The following is a 19,183-nucleotide window of genomic DNA, read 5'->3' on the forward strand; positions in this document are numbered from 1 at the left end:
GTCCGACGAATTATGTGTTACACAATTATTTACATCAGACGAATTATGTGTTACACAATTATTTACGTCAGACGAATTATATGTTACACAATTATTTATGTCAGACGAATTATGTGTTACACAATTATTTACCTCAGACGAATTATGTGTTACACAATTATTTACGACAGACGAATTATGTGTTACACAATTATTTACGTCTAACGAATTATGTGTTACACAATTATTTACTTCAGACGAATTATGTGTTACGCAATTATTTACGTTTACTCAATTATTTACGCCAGACGAATTATGTGTTACACAATTATTTACGTCAGACGAATTATGTGTTACAGGCTGGTGCAGTAGGACTGTTCTTCCTAGGATATATCTCACTTCATTGTCAACACACATTAATGGCATGTAGTGATATTCTCAAGGAAAGACCCCTGTAAGTAAAGACAGTCAACACATGTTAATGGCATGCAGTGATATTCTCATTTAATGGCATGCAGTGATATTCTCATTTAATGGCATGCAGTGATATTCTCATTTAATGGCACGCAGTGATATTCTCATTTAATGGCACGCAGTGATATTCTCATTTAATGGCATGCAGTGATATTCTCAAGGAGAGACCCCTGTAAGTACAGACAGTCAATACATGTTAATGGCATTTTTCTTTTTAGATCCATGGGTCAAAGTGTGGGCTATGCGGGAGTGGTAGAGAACTGCCTAGCAACAGGGCCAGTCTGTCTTCGGAAGTTTCAGAGAGCTGGACGGTAAGGACAAGAACTCTTCCTGTCACACATTCTCACAAGTCAAGGTTTTGTGATTTGTGTGGAGAGTAGGTAATCACAAAACCTTGACTTGTGAGGATGCCTGTCACATGACTTAATGATTTCGAGAAATTTAGAATGAAACGAGATGTAGGGAAGGAATTTTGTAAAACAATGAAGAGACACATTTAAGATAGGTACACATGGAACAAATGAAGAGACACATTTAAGATAGGTACACATGGAACAAATGAAGAGACACATTTAAGATAGGTACACATGGAACAAATGAAGAGACACATTTATTTAAGATAGGTACGCATGGAACAAATGAAGAGACACATTTATTTAAGTTAGGTACACATGGAACAAATGAAGAGACACATTTATTTAAGATAGGTATGCATGGAACAAATGAAGAGACACATTTAAGATAGGTACACATGGAACAAATGAAGAGACACATTTAAGATAGGTACACATGGAACAAATGAAGAGACACATTTAAGATAGGTTCACATGGAACAAATGAAGAGACACATTTAAGATAGGTACACAGGGAACAAATGAAGAGACACATTTAAGTTAGGTGCACATGGAACAAATGAAGAGACACATTTATTTAAGATAGGTACGCATGGAACAAATGAAGAGACACATTTAAGATAGGTTCACATGGAACAAATGAAGAGACACATTTAAGATAGGTACACATGGAACAAATGAAGAGACACATTTAAGATAGGTTCACATGGAACAAATGAAGAGACACATTTAAGATAGGTACACAGGGAATAAATGAAGAGACACATTTAAGTTAGGTGCACATGGAACAAATGAAGAGACACATTTATTTAAGATAGGTACGCATGGAACAAATGAAGAGACACATTTAAGATAGGTTCACATGGAACAAATGAAGAGACACATTTAAGATAGGTTCACATGGAACAAATGAAGAGACACATTTAAGATAGGTACACAGGGAATAAATGAAGAGACACATTTAAGATAGGTACACATGGAACAAATGAAGAGACACATTTAAGATAGGTACACATGGAACAAATGAAGAGACACATTTAAGATAGGTTCACATGGAACAAATGAAGAGACACATTTAAGATAGGTACACAGGGAACAAATGAAGAGACACATTTAAGATAGATACACAGGGAACAAATGAAGAGACACATTTAAGTTAGGTGCACATGGAACAAATGAAGAGACACATTTAAGATAGGTACACATGGAACAAATAAAGAGACACATTTAAGATAGGTACACATGGAACAAATGAGGAGACACATTTAAGTTAGGTACGCATGGAACAAATGAAGAGACACATTTAAGTTAGGTGCACATGGAACAAATGAAGAGACACATTTATTTAAGATAGGTACACATGGAACAAATGAAAAGACACATTTATTTAAGATAGGTATGCATGGAACAAATAAAGAGACACATTTATTTAAGATAGGTACACATGGAACAAATGAGGAGACACATTTAAGTTAGGTACGCATGGAACAAATGAAGAGACACATTTAAGTTAGGTGCACATGGAACAAATGAAGAGACACATTTATTTAAGATAGGTACACATGGAACAAATGAAGAGACACATTTAAGATAGATACACAGGGAACAAATGAAGAGACACATTTAAGTTAGGTGCACATGGAACAAATGAAGAGACACATTTAAGATAGGTACACATGGAACAAATAAAGAGACACATTTAAGATAGGTACACATGGAACAAATGAGGAGACACATTTAAGTTAGGTACGCATGGAACAAATGAAGAGACACATTTAAGTTAGGTGCACATGGAACAAATGAAGAGACACATTTATTTAAGATAGGTACACATGGAACAAATGAAAAGACACATTTATTTAAGATAGGTATGCATGGAACAAATAAAGAGACACATTTATTTAAGATAGGTACACATGGAACAAATGAGGAGACACATTTAAGTTAGGTACGCATGGAACAAATGAAGAGACACATTTAAGTTAGGTGCACATGGAACAAATGAAGAGACACATTTATTTAAGATAGGTACACATGGAACAAATGAAGAGACACATTTAAGATAGGTACACATAGAACAAATGAAGAGACACATTTATTTAAGTTAAGTACACATGGAACAAATGGAGAGACACATTTATTTAAGTTAGGTACACATGGAACAAATGGAGAGACACATTTATTTAAGATAGGTACGCATGGAACAAATGAAGAGACACATTTATTTAAGTTAGGTACACATGGAACAAATGGAGAGACACATTTATTTAAGATAGGTACACATGGAACAAATGAAGAGACACATTTAAGATAGGTACATATGGAACAAATGAAGAGACACATTTAAGATAGGTACACATGGAACAAATGAAGAGACACATTTAAGGTAGGTACACAGGGAACAAATGATGAGACACATTTAAGATATGTACACATGGAGTGTTTTCAGCATTATTTCAGTATCTTAATATTTCTTCTCTTCAGGGTGATCATCAACATCTTCTTGATCGTAACCCAGCTTGGGTTTTGCTGTGTGTATGTGGTGTTTGTGGCTCAGAATTTTAGACAGGTAAAACAAATCTTGAGGATGATTACATTTTTTTTTCTTACAATAAAACATCAATCTGTTCATTCGGTAATACACAGTACTCACATTTTGATAATCATTGACCTGTATTGACTGTAAACATTTTACAGTGTCTGATCTAAAACAGTGGTTGGTTATTATTACTTCTACACTCACATTTTCTATCCTAAATTTTCCAGCACAAATCTCAAGTTTTCATCAGCTGCACCTCAGCCAAAAGCTCAAGTGAACTTTCCTGATCAAAATTTGTCCATCATTCATGTTGTTGTCAACTTTTTTTCACATTTTTTACTTCTCCAGAAACATGGGGTCAAGTTTAATCAGTCAATTTATCCTTGGATAAATGGGATGCAAATTTCCTTCAATCTGTCGCAAGAGGAGATAATTAGGAAATAACATCTGGTGGTATCATTTGAAAAACTTTTCCAGAACATTTGGTCAAAAATACAATAGTTGTATGAGAAAGGCTTCAAATTGTTAAACCAGTACTATATAAGCATCCTTATAAGTTTTATCAGACACCTCTGTATAAATACACTGTGATCTGCAGAGCCCCATTATTTTCTTATGTGCCACTAGTAGATGTAAATGATTTTCCTCTCTAATAAGCCAGAGATCTTCTTCCCTTTTCTTTCTTTTTTTCCCATTGCACATAACACATATATGACTATGGTAATATACCTCAAACACATGCTTACATGACACCACCCCCCCCCCCCTCCCCCCCCCCCCCCCCCCCCCCACACACACACACACACAAGCTTGCAAGGTTCTTCTTTATCAGATTTTTAACACATTTGTATTTCTCCTGAGCTTGCACATATTTTTTAATTATATTTTATCCTGATTATTTAGACCATGTCCAGATATATATACTGCATTAAATGATTTATTTATCCTCACTGGCAGTAAATACTATCATTGACAGTGACTCAGAACTAGATTTCTGCTAATAAAGTACAAATTTTACTCCCACTGGTGGCAGAATTTTGTTGATTTCAGAGAAACCTGTGTCCCTGCCATGCCCCTTACTGACAATGTTTCTGTGTTTGTAGGTGATATTAAGCAGCAACAAGGAGAACCCTCACCTGGACCTGATTATTATGGGGATTGAGTTGATCCTGATTGTGATTTATTGTACCACCATACAGAGTCTGCAGGGCTTGTCCTACTTCTCACTCATCGCTAATTTCCTGAACTTCGCTGGGCTCGTCTTTCTTATTTTTTACGTGGTACAGAAACCCCCACCCCAGAGTGAGAGACCTGCTTTTCTAGGATGGCATGAGCTACCTTTGTATTTTGGAACGACTGTGTATGCCTTCGAGGGTATAGGGCTGGTAAGCAATGATTCATTTCCTCATGAATGCGTTAACAGTTGTAAGCAAAACACACATGAGTACAGATAGATGTAGCAAGTCTATTTCATTAGATGGGGATACCAACAGAAATGAAAGTAGAATGAAAATATAAGAAATAAACTTCATTTTTGAAAATACGCATGTACATGATTTACAATGCTTCATGCTGGCATACTTTTCATTAAGGGCGAAGACGCTACATGAAATATGCAAGCATGTAGCGTTGCAGCACACACCCTCAAGTATTTTTGAAAATGAAATTTATTTCTTGATTATTTTCTAGATGAAGAATGAGAGTATTTTGGCTTTATTTTGAAGTATGCGAATATAGACAAAGTGTAAAATTTCTTGTTTCAAAATCAAATCTGTGAAATTTACATGCGAGTCGATAGTTTCCATGGTGGGAATTCACCAAACATGTGGAATTGAAATGTTTGGTCGCAGTGCTTGACAACATAGTGCTATGATTACTATAAACAGGGTAAAAAAAAAATTTCCACATAATAAATCATTCTCATGGGCGATAATTTTTAGGAATATTTTTTTTTTAAAAAGATAGTTCGTTGTTTATTTAAACACATCAGTTCTCAAATGACTTGTTAGAACACATGAAATTTTTGAAAAACGAAACAAATTCATTGTTTCATTATTCAAATCAGTCTAAATTGAATGATGAAATAATAAATAATGGGATTGGGATGCACAGTTCAAGAATGTATGGATTTTTTTTATAGAAAACATTGAAGAATGACGATACTGATTGTATTTGCTAATTATCATAATTGGAGTTTTCCTGTTTCTTATTACTTTTTATTTTACTTTCATTAAAAGAGAGATTTGCATTTTCTATCTTTTATTTAAATTTATTTTCACTTTACAACCACTCATTTGAAGGTGTGTACTCATCCTTTGGCATTTTAAAAAAAAAAAAAGATACTTTTCACATCATGATAAATTTTCCAAAATTTTGATCATCATAGTTTTGCAAATATTTCTCCCATGCAAACATTTCCATGATTACTCTCTCTCTCTCTCTCTCTCTCTCTCTCTCTCTCTCTCTCTCTCTCTATATATATATATATATATATATACATGTATATATATATATATCACAAAAGGACTTGATTGCTATGTTTCACATTTATTTCTGAAGTAGAAAATCATCCACCACGAAATATTATTTGCAGCAATTCTGTTCCAGAAAATTGCAATGTTTGGAATCCTTACAGGTGATGCCGCTGAAGAACAAAACTCGGAATGAGGCAGACTTTACCAGGCGGTACGGACTGCTGACCCTAGGAATGACCATTGTCATCGCTCTCTACATCGCCATAGGATTCCTGGGATACCTCAAGTATGGGGACCATGTACTGGGGAGTGTCACTCTAAACCTACCATCAGAAGACATGTAAGTTAGACACGTACTAAACCTACCATCAGTAAACAGACTCACACTAAACTACCATCAGTAAACAGTCAGACTCACACTAAATCTACCATCAGTAAACAGTCAGACTCGCACGAAATCTACCATCAGTAGACAGTCTCACACTAAATCTACCATCAGTAGACAGACACACACTAAACCTACCATCAGTAGACAGTCTCACACTAAATCTACCATCAGTAAACAGTCAGACTCACACTAAATCTACCATCAGTAGTCAGAGTCACACTAAATCTACCATCAGTAGACAGTCACACACTAAAACTACCATCAGTAGACATACTCGCACTAAATCTACCATCAGTAGACAGTCTCACACTAAAACTACCATCAGTAGACAGTCAGACTCGCACGAAATCTACCATCAGTAAACAGTCTCACACTAAAACTACCATCAGTAAACAGTCAGACTCGCACGAAATCTACCATCAGTAAACAGACTCACACTAAATCTACCATCAGTAGACAGACTCACACTAAATCTACCATCAGTAAACAGTCAGACTCACACGAAATCTACCATCAGTAAACAGACTCACACTAAATCTACCATCAGTAGACAGACTCACACTAAATCTACCATCAGTAAACAGTCAGACTCACACTAAATCTACCATCAGTAAACAGACTCACACTAAATCTACCATCAGTAAACAGTCAGACTCACACTAAACTACCATCAGTAAACAGACTGACATTAAATCTACCATCATTAAACAGACTCACACTAAACTACCATCAGTAGACAGACTCACACTAGATCTACCATCAGTAGACAGTCTCACACTAAATGTACCATCAGTAGACAGACTCACACTAAATCTACCATCAGTAAACAGTCAGACTCGCACTAAATCTACCATCAGTAGACAGACTCACACTAGATCTAGCATCAGTAGATAGACTCACATTAAATCTACCATCAGTAGACAGACTCACACTAAATCTACCATCAGTAGACAGACTCACACTAAACTACCATCAGTAGTCAGACTCACACTAAATCTACCATCAGTAGACAGTCAGTAAACAGTCAGACACACACTAAACCTACCATCAGTAGACAGACACACACTAGATGTATCATCAGTAGAGCGACTCACACTAGATCTACCATCACTAGACAGACTCACACTAAATCTACCATCAGTAGACAGACTCACACTAGATCTACCATCAGTAGACAGACTCACATTAAATCTACCATCAGTAGACAGTCTCACACTAAATGTACAATCAGTAAACAGACTCACACTAAATCTACCATCAGTAGACAGACTCACACTAGATCTACCATCAGTAGACAGACTCACATTAAATCTACCATCAGTAAACAGTCAGACTCACACTAAATCTACCATCAGTAGACAGACTCACACTAAATCTACCATCAGTAGACAGACTCACACTCAATCTCAGACTCGTGCTTAATCTACCAATTGAAGACGAGGATTAAACTTATTATTGTATGTATGCTGTATGAATTTTGTGATGTCTTACTGACTGACTAAAAGAAAACTTAGAGTTTGTCAACTCATTAACAAGTCAGATTATTATGCTCTTGTATGTTTTGGTTTTCTTCCAGGTTATCCAGATTGACCAAAGTCACTTTCATCGTCTCTGTGTTTGTCACGTATGGTCTTCAGTTTTATGTACCAATCAATATAATATGGCCGAGATTAGAACGCAGATTTTCTACTCCAACAACCAAATCAGTGGGCAATATTGTCTTCCGAATTTGTCTGATTTTATTTACTGGTGAGTACCTTTTATTTAATGCCTTGTTGTATACAAATACAAATGTTTGCCAAAATTAATGATGAATTAAATGTGTGTTTATGTAAATGAATGTAAGAACTTCTTTAGCTTGTGAATCAAAAGTTTAATCGGGGTCTTGTAAATATGGAGTAAGTTTGTTTCTATACTGATGATACACCTGATAATGAAAGCTAAGATGCTGATGTTGAATTTAATACAACTTGTAGTTGTTATAATTAAGATGCTGATAGTAAATTTTAATATGACATTATTATACCCCCCGCAACAAGTTGTGGGGGGGGGGGGGGGGGGGGGGTATACTGGAATCAGGTTGTCCGTCTGTCTGTCCGTCTGTCCGTCCGTCTGTAGACGCAATGGTTTCCGGACTCTAAAGCATTATCCTTTCCACCTACCGTCACCATATCATATATATGGACTACCCATGGGATGAAGATGTTCCCTATCGATTTTGGGGTCAAAAGGTCAAAGGTCAAGTGCACTGGACATCGAAGTAGCAATATGGTTTCCGGGCTCTAAAGCGTTATCCTTTCCACCTACTGTCACCATATCATACATATGGACTACCCATGGGATGAAGATGTTCCCTATCGATTTTGGGGTCAAAAGGTCAAAGGTCACGCACACTGGACATCGAAGTAGCAATATGGTTTCTGGGCTCTAAAGCGTTATCCTTTCCACCTACAGTCACCATATCATACATATGGACTACCCATGGGATGAAGATGTTCCCTATTGATTTTGGGGTCAAAAGGTGAAAGGTCACGCACACTGGACATCGAAGTAGCAATATGGATTCCGGGCTCTAAAGCGTTATCCTTTCCACCTACAGTCACCGTATCATACATATGGACTACCCATGGGATGAAGATGTTCCCTATCGATTTTGGGGTCAAAAGGTCAAAGGTCACGCGCACTGGACATCGAAGTCGCAATATGGTTCGGTTTGTCATGCCATTTGTTTTTTACACTCAGAAAAGAGGTAGTTTATACCTATTACCAACACCCTTTGGGAGATTGGGGTAAGCGGGGGGTATTCTTAGTGAGCATTGCTCACAGTACCTCTTGTTTGTAGTTGTGATAGTATAGCATTATTTGTAGTTGTTGAATCATTAAGACTTGTATTTGTAGTTGTTGAATCATTAAGACTTGTATTTGTAGTTGTTGAATCATTAAGACTTGTATTTGTAGTTGTTGAATCATTAAGACTTGTATTTGTAGTTGTGATAGTATAGCATTATTTGTAGTTGTTGAATCATTAAGACTTGTATTTGTTGTTGTTGAATCATTAAGACTTGTATTTGTAGTTGTTGAATCATTAAGACTTGTATTTGTAGTTGTTGAATCATTAAGACTTGTATTTGTAGTTGTGATAATATGACATTATTTGTAGTTGTTGAATCATTAAGACTTGTATTTGTAGTTGTTGAATCATTAAGACTTGTATTTGTAGTTGTTGAATCATTAAGAGCCATTCTCTGTAAGCATCAAAACATGTGGAAAACGACCGACACGGATTTTGACGAAATTTTACACAAAGTATATATACCTCAGTCCTTTAATCATGACACCTTTAAAAATGGGCTTTGACTCGTGTTTCCATGGCAACAAGACATCCAATTTTGTGCAAAGACGTGCCCCTCAGTAAATATTGATTTTTCCTTTATAAAAATGTATACATTCATTTTTCATTTAATTTCCATTGCTATTTAATTAAGCTATGTTGTGTGTATTTTTTAAAAATAAAATTAATTTGCTGCAACACCTTAACATGAAATATATGCCCTCAAATACCCCAAAATCCCACTAAAAATGAGAGAAAATTGTTTCAATTTTGTGCAAAAACACAACCACTGGTGGATTGTTCTTACATTGATAAATGTGTATCGTATCTACTAGAATAACATATCAAAAAATTAGAGATGTCATATTTCATTTAAGAAAATAAATTGATTTTAAAATTTGCACTATTGCGAAAATATGCGAGTTTTTCCGAAATCTAGATCACCTCGACTCTTGACTGCAATGCGTATTCCAAGTATATTCATGATCAAGACAAGTTACGTCCCTTTTCTGAAGTGAAAGTAGAAATTCGTGAGCGGTGATTTGGATATTTTGAGCTGGTTTAAGTCTTTAAATCAACTAGAATTTTACATTTGATACTTAAGGTAGTACTCTACATCGTCATAATGGCTGACTTCCTTTAAAAACATGGATGAAAAAATAGATATCAGCAATATTAGACTTTTCATTTTCCATTTAAATACCTTGCCGAGTAGCTCAGTAGGTTAGAATACCGACTACTGAACTGTAGGTCGCAGGTTCAAGTCCAGCAGGGGTTTTAAATTTTTTTCAGATTACCTTCTCTTAAAACTGTATTTTTTGACAAAATAAAGTAGATTTAAAAATTTTCAACTTCAAAATATTGTTGTACATATCCTCCACTTTTCATCTACATCAAATTTCTCTGGTGTAGCATACCTCCTTAAGTGTTTGTCGGAGGCCGTTATGCTCTCGAAGGGTAGCTTTCAATGATGATATATCAGTGGATTTACGCTGCGATCGTGATTACAACAGGGAGAACTTGTATGCAAAAACTTCTGAGAAGATTAGCCGAAAAAGAAACGCACAGGTGGCATTGAATGTGTCCAATGCTGTTGTCATAACATTTCAGATCCGTAAGTACTTTACTATCATTCATTTTGCCTCAGTTTGTAAAATAACTAGACAGTAAACAAATATATAGATTTATCCAATGCCATATGCAATTCACCGTTGAATATAAACTTCAAGCAAAATCTTGTACATGGAAATGCCTGTGCCGATAGGTGTTTGTGAATAAGATTTATCACATTAACTTTAACGTTTGTAAATATTCATAAATCTGTCAATTTAATTTCATTTTGAAGTTTGCAATTGCTCATTCTGGTGTTATTTAAACTTATCAATCAGCAAGAAATATTTATTATTGTTAATATACATTTGTAGCTCTGACAGTCAGGGGTGCAGATTCAAGATTGGATGTTCTAATTGAAATTAAGACAGAAATATTTTCTGTGAGGAATGTATAAGACTTGGTATCATCATTATGACAACACAGTTGTGGGTCATTAAAATTTAAGTGGATCCAACATGGCTGGAACTTGTTTAAAGATTGTTCAACTGGAATGTGTCCACTGAGAAAATCCCAGAGGCTGAAACTGTTGGAGTTCAACTTGGAGAATATCTGACAACCTGTTTTTGAATTTCTCATCCCCTTTCATGGAAGGAACTGTACTCAACTGAACAATGCAACTGTACATGTCCATAGTTTACAGAAAGATACTGATATACATTGTATATGCAAAAACAAATATAATGTGTTAGTCATTGTTTAGAAACTCATTTTTAGATAAAGCTTGAACATGATTGAAGATTGTTTAATTCAATTTTTGGACTGACTGAGAGCTTCACAGACTGCAATTTAAAATGTACAATTTTAATCTAATAGAAAGCAATCAGGATAAGTCTGACAGAAACAGGACAACTTTAAATTCATATTCTTAATATAACCAAGATGGACACAAAATTTGCTTTTAAAAACAAAATAATACCCCACCCCGAATTGGAAGTTGGGCAGTATTTTTTGTAATGCATGCATCTTATAAGTAATTCATGTACATGTATGACACATAAACCCATATTATAATTTTGATACAAAACCAAAACCTGTTTTTAACAATAGCAATCCCCCACCCCTGTAAATTGTGTTGTTATAAACAATGGATGTTTTGGGAATTTTAATGGGCATTGATTTTGCATTGCAAATCTTTTTTAATGCCATCATCACAGAATCTGGTATTCATGGAAATGAATTAATTATTTGCAACAAAGTAATTAGAAAAGTGCACTTATGTACTTATGGAGAAAGTACTGACACAAGCCAAAAGGCCATCCATATTCAGTTGTTTTTTTTCCCTACTAAAGTTGGATTAATCGAGAAATAAAGAAATGAAAGGGTGGTGTATTGGTGCAAGAAGATTATGACCTAAGTAACATCATCTTTCTGGTACCTTGCAGCTTTAGTTGACACACAAAACAATTTAGAAATCGTTAGTACATATGTATGTGGGTAGCTGATAAAAATCAGGGTCAAGAAAATGTTGGGGAAAAGAATGCATACCCAATCATTAATATACTACAGTTACATGTAGCTGCTACAGTTCCTATTTAATGTTTCCATGGAGACAAAACAGTCAGATTACCAACATTTTCATAACAGGACTTTTGGACTAGCTATCTCTGGTCAAAACTGACTCAAATGAGTATAAGTAGGTAAAATACTTGTAGTTTAAAATGTAAATGAAAAGAAATCTAAATCGCCAACATAATGTTTCCATGGAAGTGGGTTTCTATAGCAACTAAATTACAAATTGAAGTCCTTCTTAATTAGTATATTTTAACCAGCCTATGAATACAAAGATGAAGTTATGATATTATAGAATAAATCTACTGAAGTACATGTACATTAAATTGTTTTCAATGATTATGGTTGATGTTTCCATAGCAACACTTTTTTCTTCATATTTTCCCCTTTGTAATAATTAAATTCAAATGATTAAACAGAGTCGTAAAATGCTTTTACAGGAAATATCTAGAGATAAATATGTAATTTTATCTTGTGAAAAGTAAAAATTCTATTCAATACAAAGTAATTCAAACACATTTAAAAAAAATTTCATTTTCATTTTAAATGTAATGATCTTCTACCAATGCCTTTTGACTTGAAGATTTTTTAAAATGTTTGCTGCACCAACTAATCCAACTTATGACTAATCTATGGAAATTATGAAATTTGTACTTTATAACAATTATTAAGATTATGACAGAACACTTTCACTTAATAATAGGCACACACATTTCTGCTTCCCGACACAGATCAGTTTTATAGTCATCACTTTTCTTCAAAACTTAAGGAACCATATACATGTATCTTATAATGGTTGCTATGGTAACAAAAGAATTAATCATTTATATGGCTAATTTAAGTAGACTTTTACATCAATTTATATGTTCAAATATAACATGACAATGAGTTTACACTATCACATGGTAATAAGCAGACCTGTAATGCTTTCTGATACAAATTAACATACTAGATTACTTATTAAAACCTTGTGTTAAAATACTGAAATATGGTTGCTATGTCAACTGAAATATTTCATACAATTACATGAGAATTTATGATATTTATCATTGTTTATGTCAAATTTAATAGATTAAGGATATTATATTGATAAATTATTAAAATTTGACTCATATATTCATATTATGAGATTTTTCATATTACCATGGCAACCAATTTTTCAAGCTATATAATTTTATTTAGCAAAATAAGACATAAGTCGTTTTTTAATATGTTACACATAATGGGATGAATTAAATCATATATAACTTTCATTGATGTGTGTTGTTGTGTTTTCTTGTAAATGATATCATAAAATGGGTTTAAAATGAATTTTTTCAAAATTAGTCAAAATGCTAAAATATTGATTTTTCAACCTCAAATAGGTAATCCAATATTGATTTATTGATGTTTTATTAAGAATTCATTATGCTGAACCTAATCTTTAAGCAAGCAATAGAGAAATTTGTACATCAGTAAAATTAATTTGTTTATGTTTAATCAAATACGGACCAAAATCGAGCATTTTTAAGCATCTTGGGAGCTGTTTTCACAGTGTTCTTGTTACCATAGCAACGGTACCTCAATTTCGAATTTTGATACCAAATTCTATGAGAGGGTATCAAATAATCACTATATGCCAAATTTCAGCAAAATCGGTGAGGGTACCTTTCCACCCCTATAACAAAAATTTTGATGCTTACAGAGAATGGCTCTTAAGACTTGTATTTGTAGTTGTTGAATCATTAAGACTTGTATTTGTAGTTGTGATAATATGACATTATTTGTAGTTGTTGAATCATTAAGACTTGTATTTGTAGTTGTTGAATCATTAAGACTTGTATTTGTAGTTGTTGAATCATTAAGACTTGTATTTGTAGTTGTGATAATATGACATTATTTGTAGTTGTTGAATCATTAAAACTTGTATTTGTAGTTGTTGAATCATTTAAAGACTTGTAGTTGTTGAATCATTAAGACTTGTATTTGTAGTTGTTGAATCATTAAGACTTGTATTTGTAGTTGTTGAATCATTCAGACTTGTATTTGTAGTTGTTGAATCATTAAGACTTGTATTTGTAGTTGTTGAATCATTAAGACTTGTATTTGTAGTTGTGATAGTATAGCATTATTTGTAGTTGTTGAATCATTAAGACTTGTATTTGTAGTTGTTGAATCATTAAGACTTGTATTTGTAGTTGTGATAATATGACATTATTTGTAGTTGTTGAATCATTAAGACTTGTATTTGTAGTTGTTGAATCATTAAGACTTGTATTTGTAGTTGTTGAATCATTAAGACTTGTATTTGTTGTTGTTGAATCATTAAGACTTGTATTTGTTGTTGTTGAATCATTAAGACTTGTATTTGTAGTTGTTGAATCATTAAGACTTGTATTTGTAGTTGTGATAGTATAGCATTATTTGTAGTTGTTGAATCATTAAGACTTGTATTTGTAGTTGTTGAATCATTAAGACTTGTATTTGTAGTTGTGATAATATGACATTATTTGTAGTTGTTGAATCATTAAGACTTGTATTTGTAGTTGTTGAATCATTAAGACTTGTATTTGTAGTTGTTGAATCATTAAGACTTGTATTTGTAGTTGTTGAATCATTAAGACTTGTATTTGTTGTTGTTGAATCATTAAGACTTGTATTTGTTGTTGTTGAATCATTAAGACTTGTATTTGTAGTTGTTGAATCATTAAGACTTGTATTTGTAGTTGTTGAATCATTAAGACTTGTATTTGTTGTTGTTGAATCATTAAGACTTGTATTTGTAGTTGTTGAATCATTAAGACTTGTATTTGTAGTTGTTGAATCATTAAGACTTGTATTTGTAGTTGTTGAATCATTAAGACTTGTATTTGTAGTTGTGATAGCGATGGTCATCCCCCACCTTGATCTCCTGATCGCTCTGATTGGTGCTCTAGCCAGCAGTTCGCTGGCCCTCATTTTCCCTCCAATCATTGAACTAGTGACCCTCTCAGCAGACGGCAGTCGACCATCGGTAGTGATTATCCTGAAGGACTTGTTCATTATGTTGCTAGGACTTGTAGGTTGTATAACAGGCACATATGCTGCAATTCTGGGGATCATTAAAGTGTCATGATGATTTGTGATATTTAAAGTATGAGGTCATTGTTCCGTTGTTTATCATTGATGTCTGGTTTTAGCTATGCTTTCTTTGTATCGTGCTTTCTTTTTATATGTTTGCATTCTTTTACGGCAACAAAGTTGTGGGGGTGTATATTGGAATCACCATGTCTGTCTGTCTGTCTGTAGATACAAAATTAAAAATATTCTCACCTTGTCGCAAGTGAAATAAAAAAAAACTTGCACACACTACGCATTTTGGGAATAACGGGATGTATCTTCTATCTGATGGTCTAGATGCCTCATCTGACCTACATTGAACTTCAGTGACTCAGGTTAAATAAGTTCTCATGTCAGGGCCAGTGGAATACTTACTAGGCTTGCTCATTTGACACATCTTGGGATGTTTCTTCCAATCCATGGTCAAAATTCTGCATCTGACCTACATTTTGAAATTCAGTAACTCTTCAGGATAGCATTTAAGTCTATTCCTAGCTTAATGGCCTCATTGGAAGATTGATATATACAATTGTATCAAGAAAACTTCTCCATACTCCGTTTAATGCTCGAAGTTCTGTTACCATCTCATCTTATTGCAAAATTAACACAAAAATGTCTTTTGATGACAAGGTGTGTCTTGAGCTTAAATACTTCAAGTGCACAAGAATTGGAATTATGGAATTTAGTGTGAGGGATAATTTTGAATAGATTGTTTCATAGAATCACAGGAATCCTTGAAAAGTATTTTGATTTGTCAGACATTTGGGCTGAGATTGTCAAGAATTGTATAAAGCCTGAAACAGTTTTATAGGCCCCAAACAATTTAGATTTGAAAATTTCCAGAATATATAAATTTTGGATCAATGAAGCTTTGCTGTTGCTGGAAATAAAGGAATATGATTTGCAAATGCAACACTACCAGAACTCTAGATTTACAAAGTTATTTAAAGAGAATGTGATGTTCAAAATTGCAGTTTTTATGTGCCCCTTGAAATGTATTATTCCTATTGGGACATCTCTTAATTTATATAATGATATTGGCTGGTTTTATTTGAAATATACATTATATAGTCATACTTTTATATTTTTATTGTGCTTTCTTGCATTTCCTTGTCATTCTTTTTTTTTTTAAAGTAGATCTTGGAGTTTTAAATTATATTAGTAAAGATCTGATACTCTATATTTAAAACATGCAATCATATGCATGATAAATATAGTTTCTTTCGTTATGTTTATGAAAGTTTGTTGGTGTTCAAGATTAACTTCCTGTGTGTTGCTGCAGGTACCATATACCTAGGGGGGTGGGGGTGGGTGGTTTGGTAGATATATGATTTTGGCCTATTTTGATGGATTCCAAAGATTCACCAAAAGAAAAATCACTAAATGTAAGTACATGTACATCAGTATACAGATACATTGTATAAATAGATAGAAATAAGTTCATCAAAATTTTATCTACCAAAATTAGGCATCTGCCAAAGTGTCCCGTAAAAAAACCCAGCTGTATTATATAATATGTACATGACCAGTATGTACATACGAATGTATAGTCTTCAGTCATTTCTGTGCAATATACATGGTTTCTGGAGATTTCATTTCAGTTTTTGATATGATATCAAATGCAATATGTCAGAGCTAGGACTTGTGATTAATATTTTTCCTTGAAATGTATGTAATTTCTCTGTCACTGATTAATAAGACAATCTAAACTTTGAATGAACTATGAAATTGTCATCTAAAGGGCCTCTTTGAACATATTGAACTTTTTCATCATTGAATGAGGACAGCTGATTGATTTGTTATGAATTTAATGTGAAGTGTTTTAAACTGTTGCTCTATGTATGTTTGCTGTATAATGAACTTGTATGTAGAAATGCGAAATGTGTCAAGTCATGGGTATAATGACAGTTTTATTATACCCCCCGCAACAAGTTGTGGGGGGGGGTATACTGGAATCGGGTTGTCCGTCTGTCCGTCCGTCCGTCTGTAGACGCAATGGTTTCCGGACTCTAAAGCATTATCCTTTCCACCTACCGTCAACATATCATATATATGGACTACCCATGGGATGAAGATGTTCCCTATCGATTTTGGGGTCAAAAGGTCAAAGGTCATGCGCACTGGACATCGAAGTAGTAATATGGTTTCCGGGCTCTAAAGCGTTATCCTTTCCACCTACAGTCACCATATCATACATATGGACTACCCATGGGATGAAGATGTTCCCTATTGATTTTGGGGTCAAAAGGTCAAAGGTCAAGCGCACTGGACATCGAAGTAGTAATATGGTTTCCGGGCTCTAAAGGGTTATCCTTTCCACCTACAGTAACCATATCATACATATGGACTACCCATGGGATGAAGATGTTCCCTATTGATTTTGGGGTCAAAAGGTCAAAGGTCAATCGCACTGGACATCGAAGTAGCAATATGGTTTCCGGGCTCTAAAGCGTTATCCTTTCCACCTACAGTCACCATATCATACATATGGACTACCCATGGGATGAAGATGTTCCCTATCGATTTTGGGGTCAAAAGGTCAAAGGTCAAGTGCACTGGACATCGAAGTAGCAATATGGTTTCCGGGCTCTAAAGCGTTATCCTTTCCACCTACAGTCACCATATCATACATATGGACTACCCATGGGATGAAGATGTTCCCTATTGATTTTGGGGTCCAAAGGTCAAGTGCACTGGACATCGAAGTAGCAATATGGTTTCCGGGCTCTAAAGCGTTATCCTTTCCACCTACAGTCACCATATCATACATATGGACTACCCATGGGATGAAGATGTTCCCTATCAATTTTGGGGTCAAAAGGTCAAAGGTCATGTGCACTGGACATCGAAGTAGCAATATGGTTTCCATTTAAATTCTTTAATGGCTTTTTTCATCGCATGGAGATGCTGTGTTCCTAGATACCTTTTGGATCATAATACTGAAGTTTTACCTATTACCTACACCCTTTGGGAGATTGGGGTAAGCGGGGGGTATTCTTAGTGAGCATTGCTCACAATACCTCTTGTTAAAGAAAGCTTAGACTAGAAATTTATTTTACATTGAACTACTCATACTGAGATATTTTACCTGCTATATGATACTCCTGATAAGGAGAAGTTTAATGTTATGTTTAATAGCCATATTTTTCCTGTGATTAATCTTGAGAACTATAGAGAATTATTTGATAGATTTTATAATTGATACCTAGTGAACATTTCTACTCCCAGTTCAATTCCTATACAGACTCGCTTGTTTATAACTCCATAATCCTGCTTACTGTCGACAGTTTTCTGGGAATTTCAATTTTTTGGCTGTTTGAAAGAAAATGATGGGAAAAGCTCATGTTTATTCATATCACTTACTTGGCTACATAATTACATAAACTCTTCTTTTTATCATTTTGTTTGAAATGAAGGCCAGATTAGACTCTTATTGTATCTAGTTCTTTATCAAGTAGCATCATTTATGGTGGATTAACTTTTTTGTGATTTAAGATTACTGAGAATCATTAAGCTTATATTTTCATTATGAGTCACAATTTTTTCATTGTGTGTATAGTGAAAACTTATTTTGATTAAAATAATGGTTGTTATTTTTAAATTCCGTACACACTGCTACTCGGAAAAGAGGTCCCAAGTTATGTGACTTTTTTTCAGTTTGAAATGCATTTGATGGCAGAAATGTTTTAACAAAATTGCAATGAAGGTACAGTTTTCTCTGTAATTAATTTAATTATAAAAGGTATCAATGTTTACCTTGTTTATGAAATAAATTTCCTTTTTCAGGAATAATGTCTGAAGTTGTATATTCTAAGAGCATTGGATACATGTATGTCCCCCATTATGCAAACATGTATAACTGATTAACATTTATTCCTTATAGTTTTATTTTGTAGTATACGTAGGTGTTTGTGTCAAGTTAAAAGGTCAGTGGTTTTATTGAAA

General features: G+C 34.1%; 1 protein-coding gene and 1 long non-coding RNA gene across 2 annotated transcripts in view; both read left to right on the forward strand.

Annotated features, from left to right (window-relative positions):
- The window catches only part of LOC125678997 (neutral amino acid uniporter 4-like), a 21,128-nt gene extending 2,101 nt beyond the window's left edge, over window positions 1-19,027 (forward strand). Inside the window, exons 2-8 of the mRNA XM_056156632.1 lie at window positions 339-433; window positions 672-764; window positions 3,291-3,375; window positions 4,449-4,730; window positions 5,981-6,159; window positions 7,784-7,956; window positions 15,016-19,027. Coding sequence (XP_056012607.1) covers window positions 339-433; window positions 672-764; window positions 3,291-3,375; window positions 4,449-4,730; window positions 5,981-6,159; window positions 7,784-7,956; window positions 15,016-15,254 — 1,146 coding nt within the window. The 3' untranslated portion in view covers window positions 15,255-19,027. The remainder of the gene's footprint in view (window positions 1-338; window positions 434-671; window positions 765-3,290; window positions 3,376-4,448; window positions 4,731-5,980; window positions 6,160-7,783; window positions 7,957-15,015) is intronic.
- LOC130052416 (uncharacterized) lies at window positions 9,776-12,786 on the forward strand. Its single transcript, XR_008800770.1, has 3 exons — window positions 9,776-10,142; window positions 10,465-10,652; window positions 10,963-12,786. It is a non-coding gene; the product is annotated as an uncharacterized LOC130052416 (long non-coding RNA).
- Window positions 19,028-19,183: the final 156 nt, after the last annotated feature.

This window comes from Ostrea edulis, chromosome 2, assembly GCF_947568905.1.
Source record: "Ostrea edulis chromosome 2, xbOstEdul1.1, whole genome shotgun sequence".
Lineage (NCBI taxonomy): Eukaryota > Metazoa > Mollusca > Bivalvia > Ostreida > Ostreidae > Ostrea > Ostrea edulis.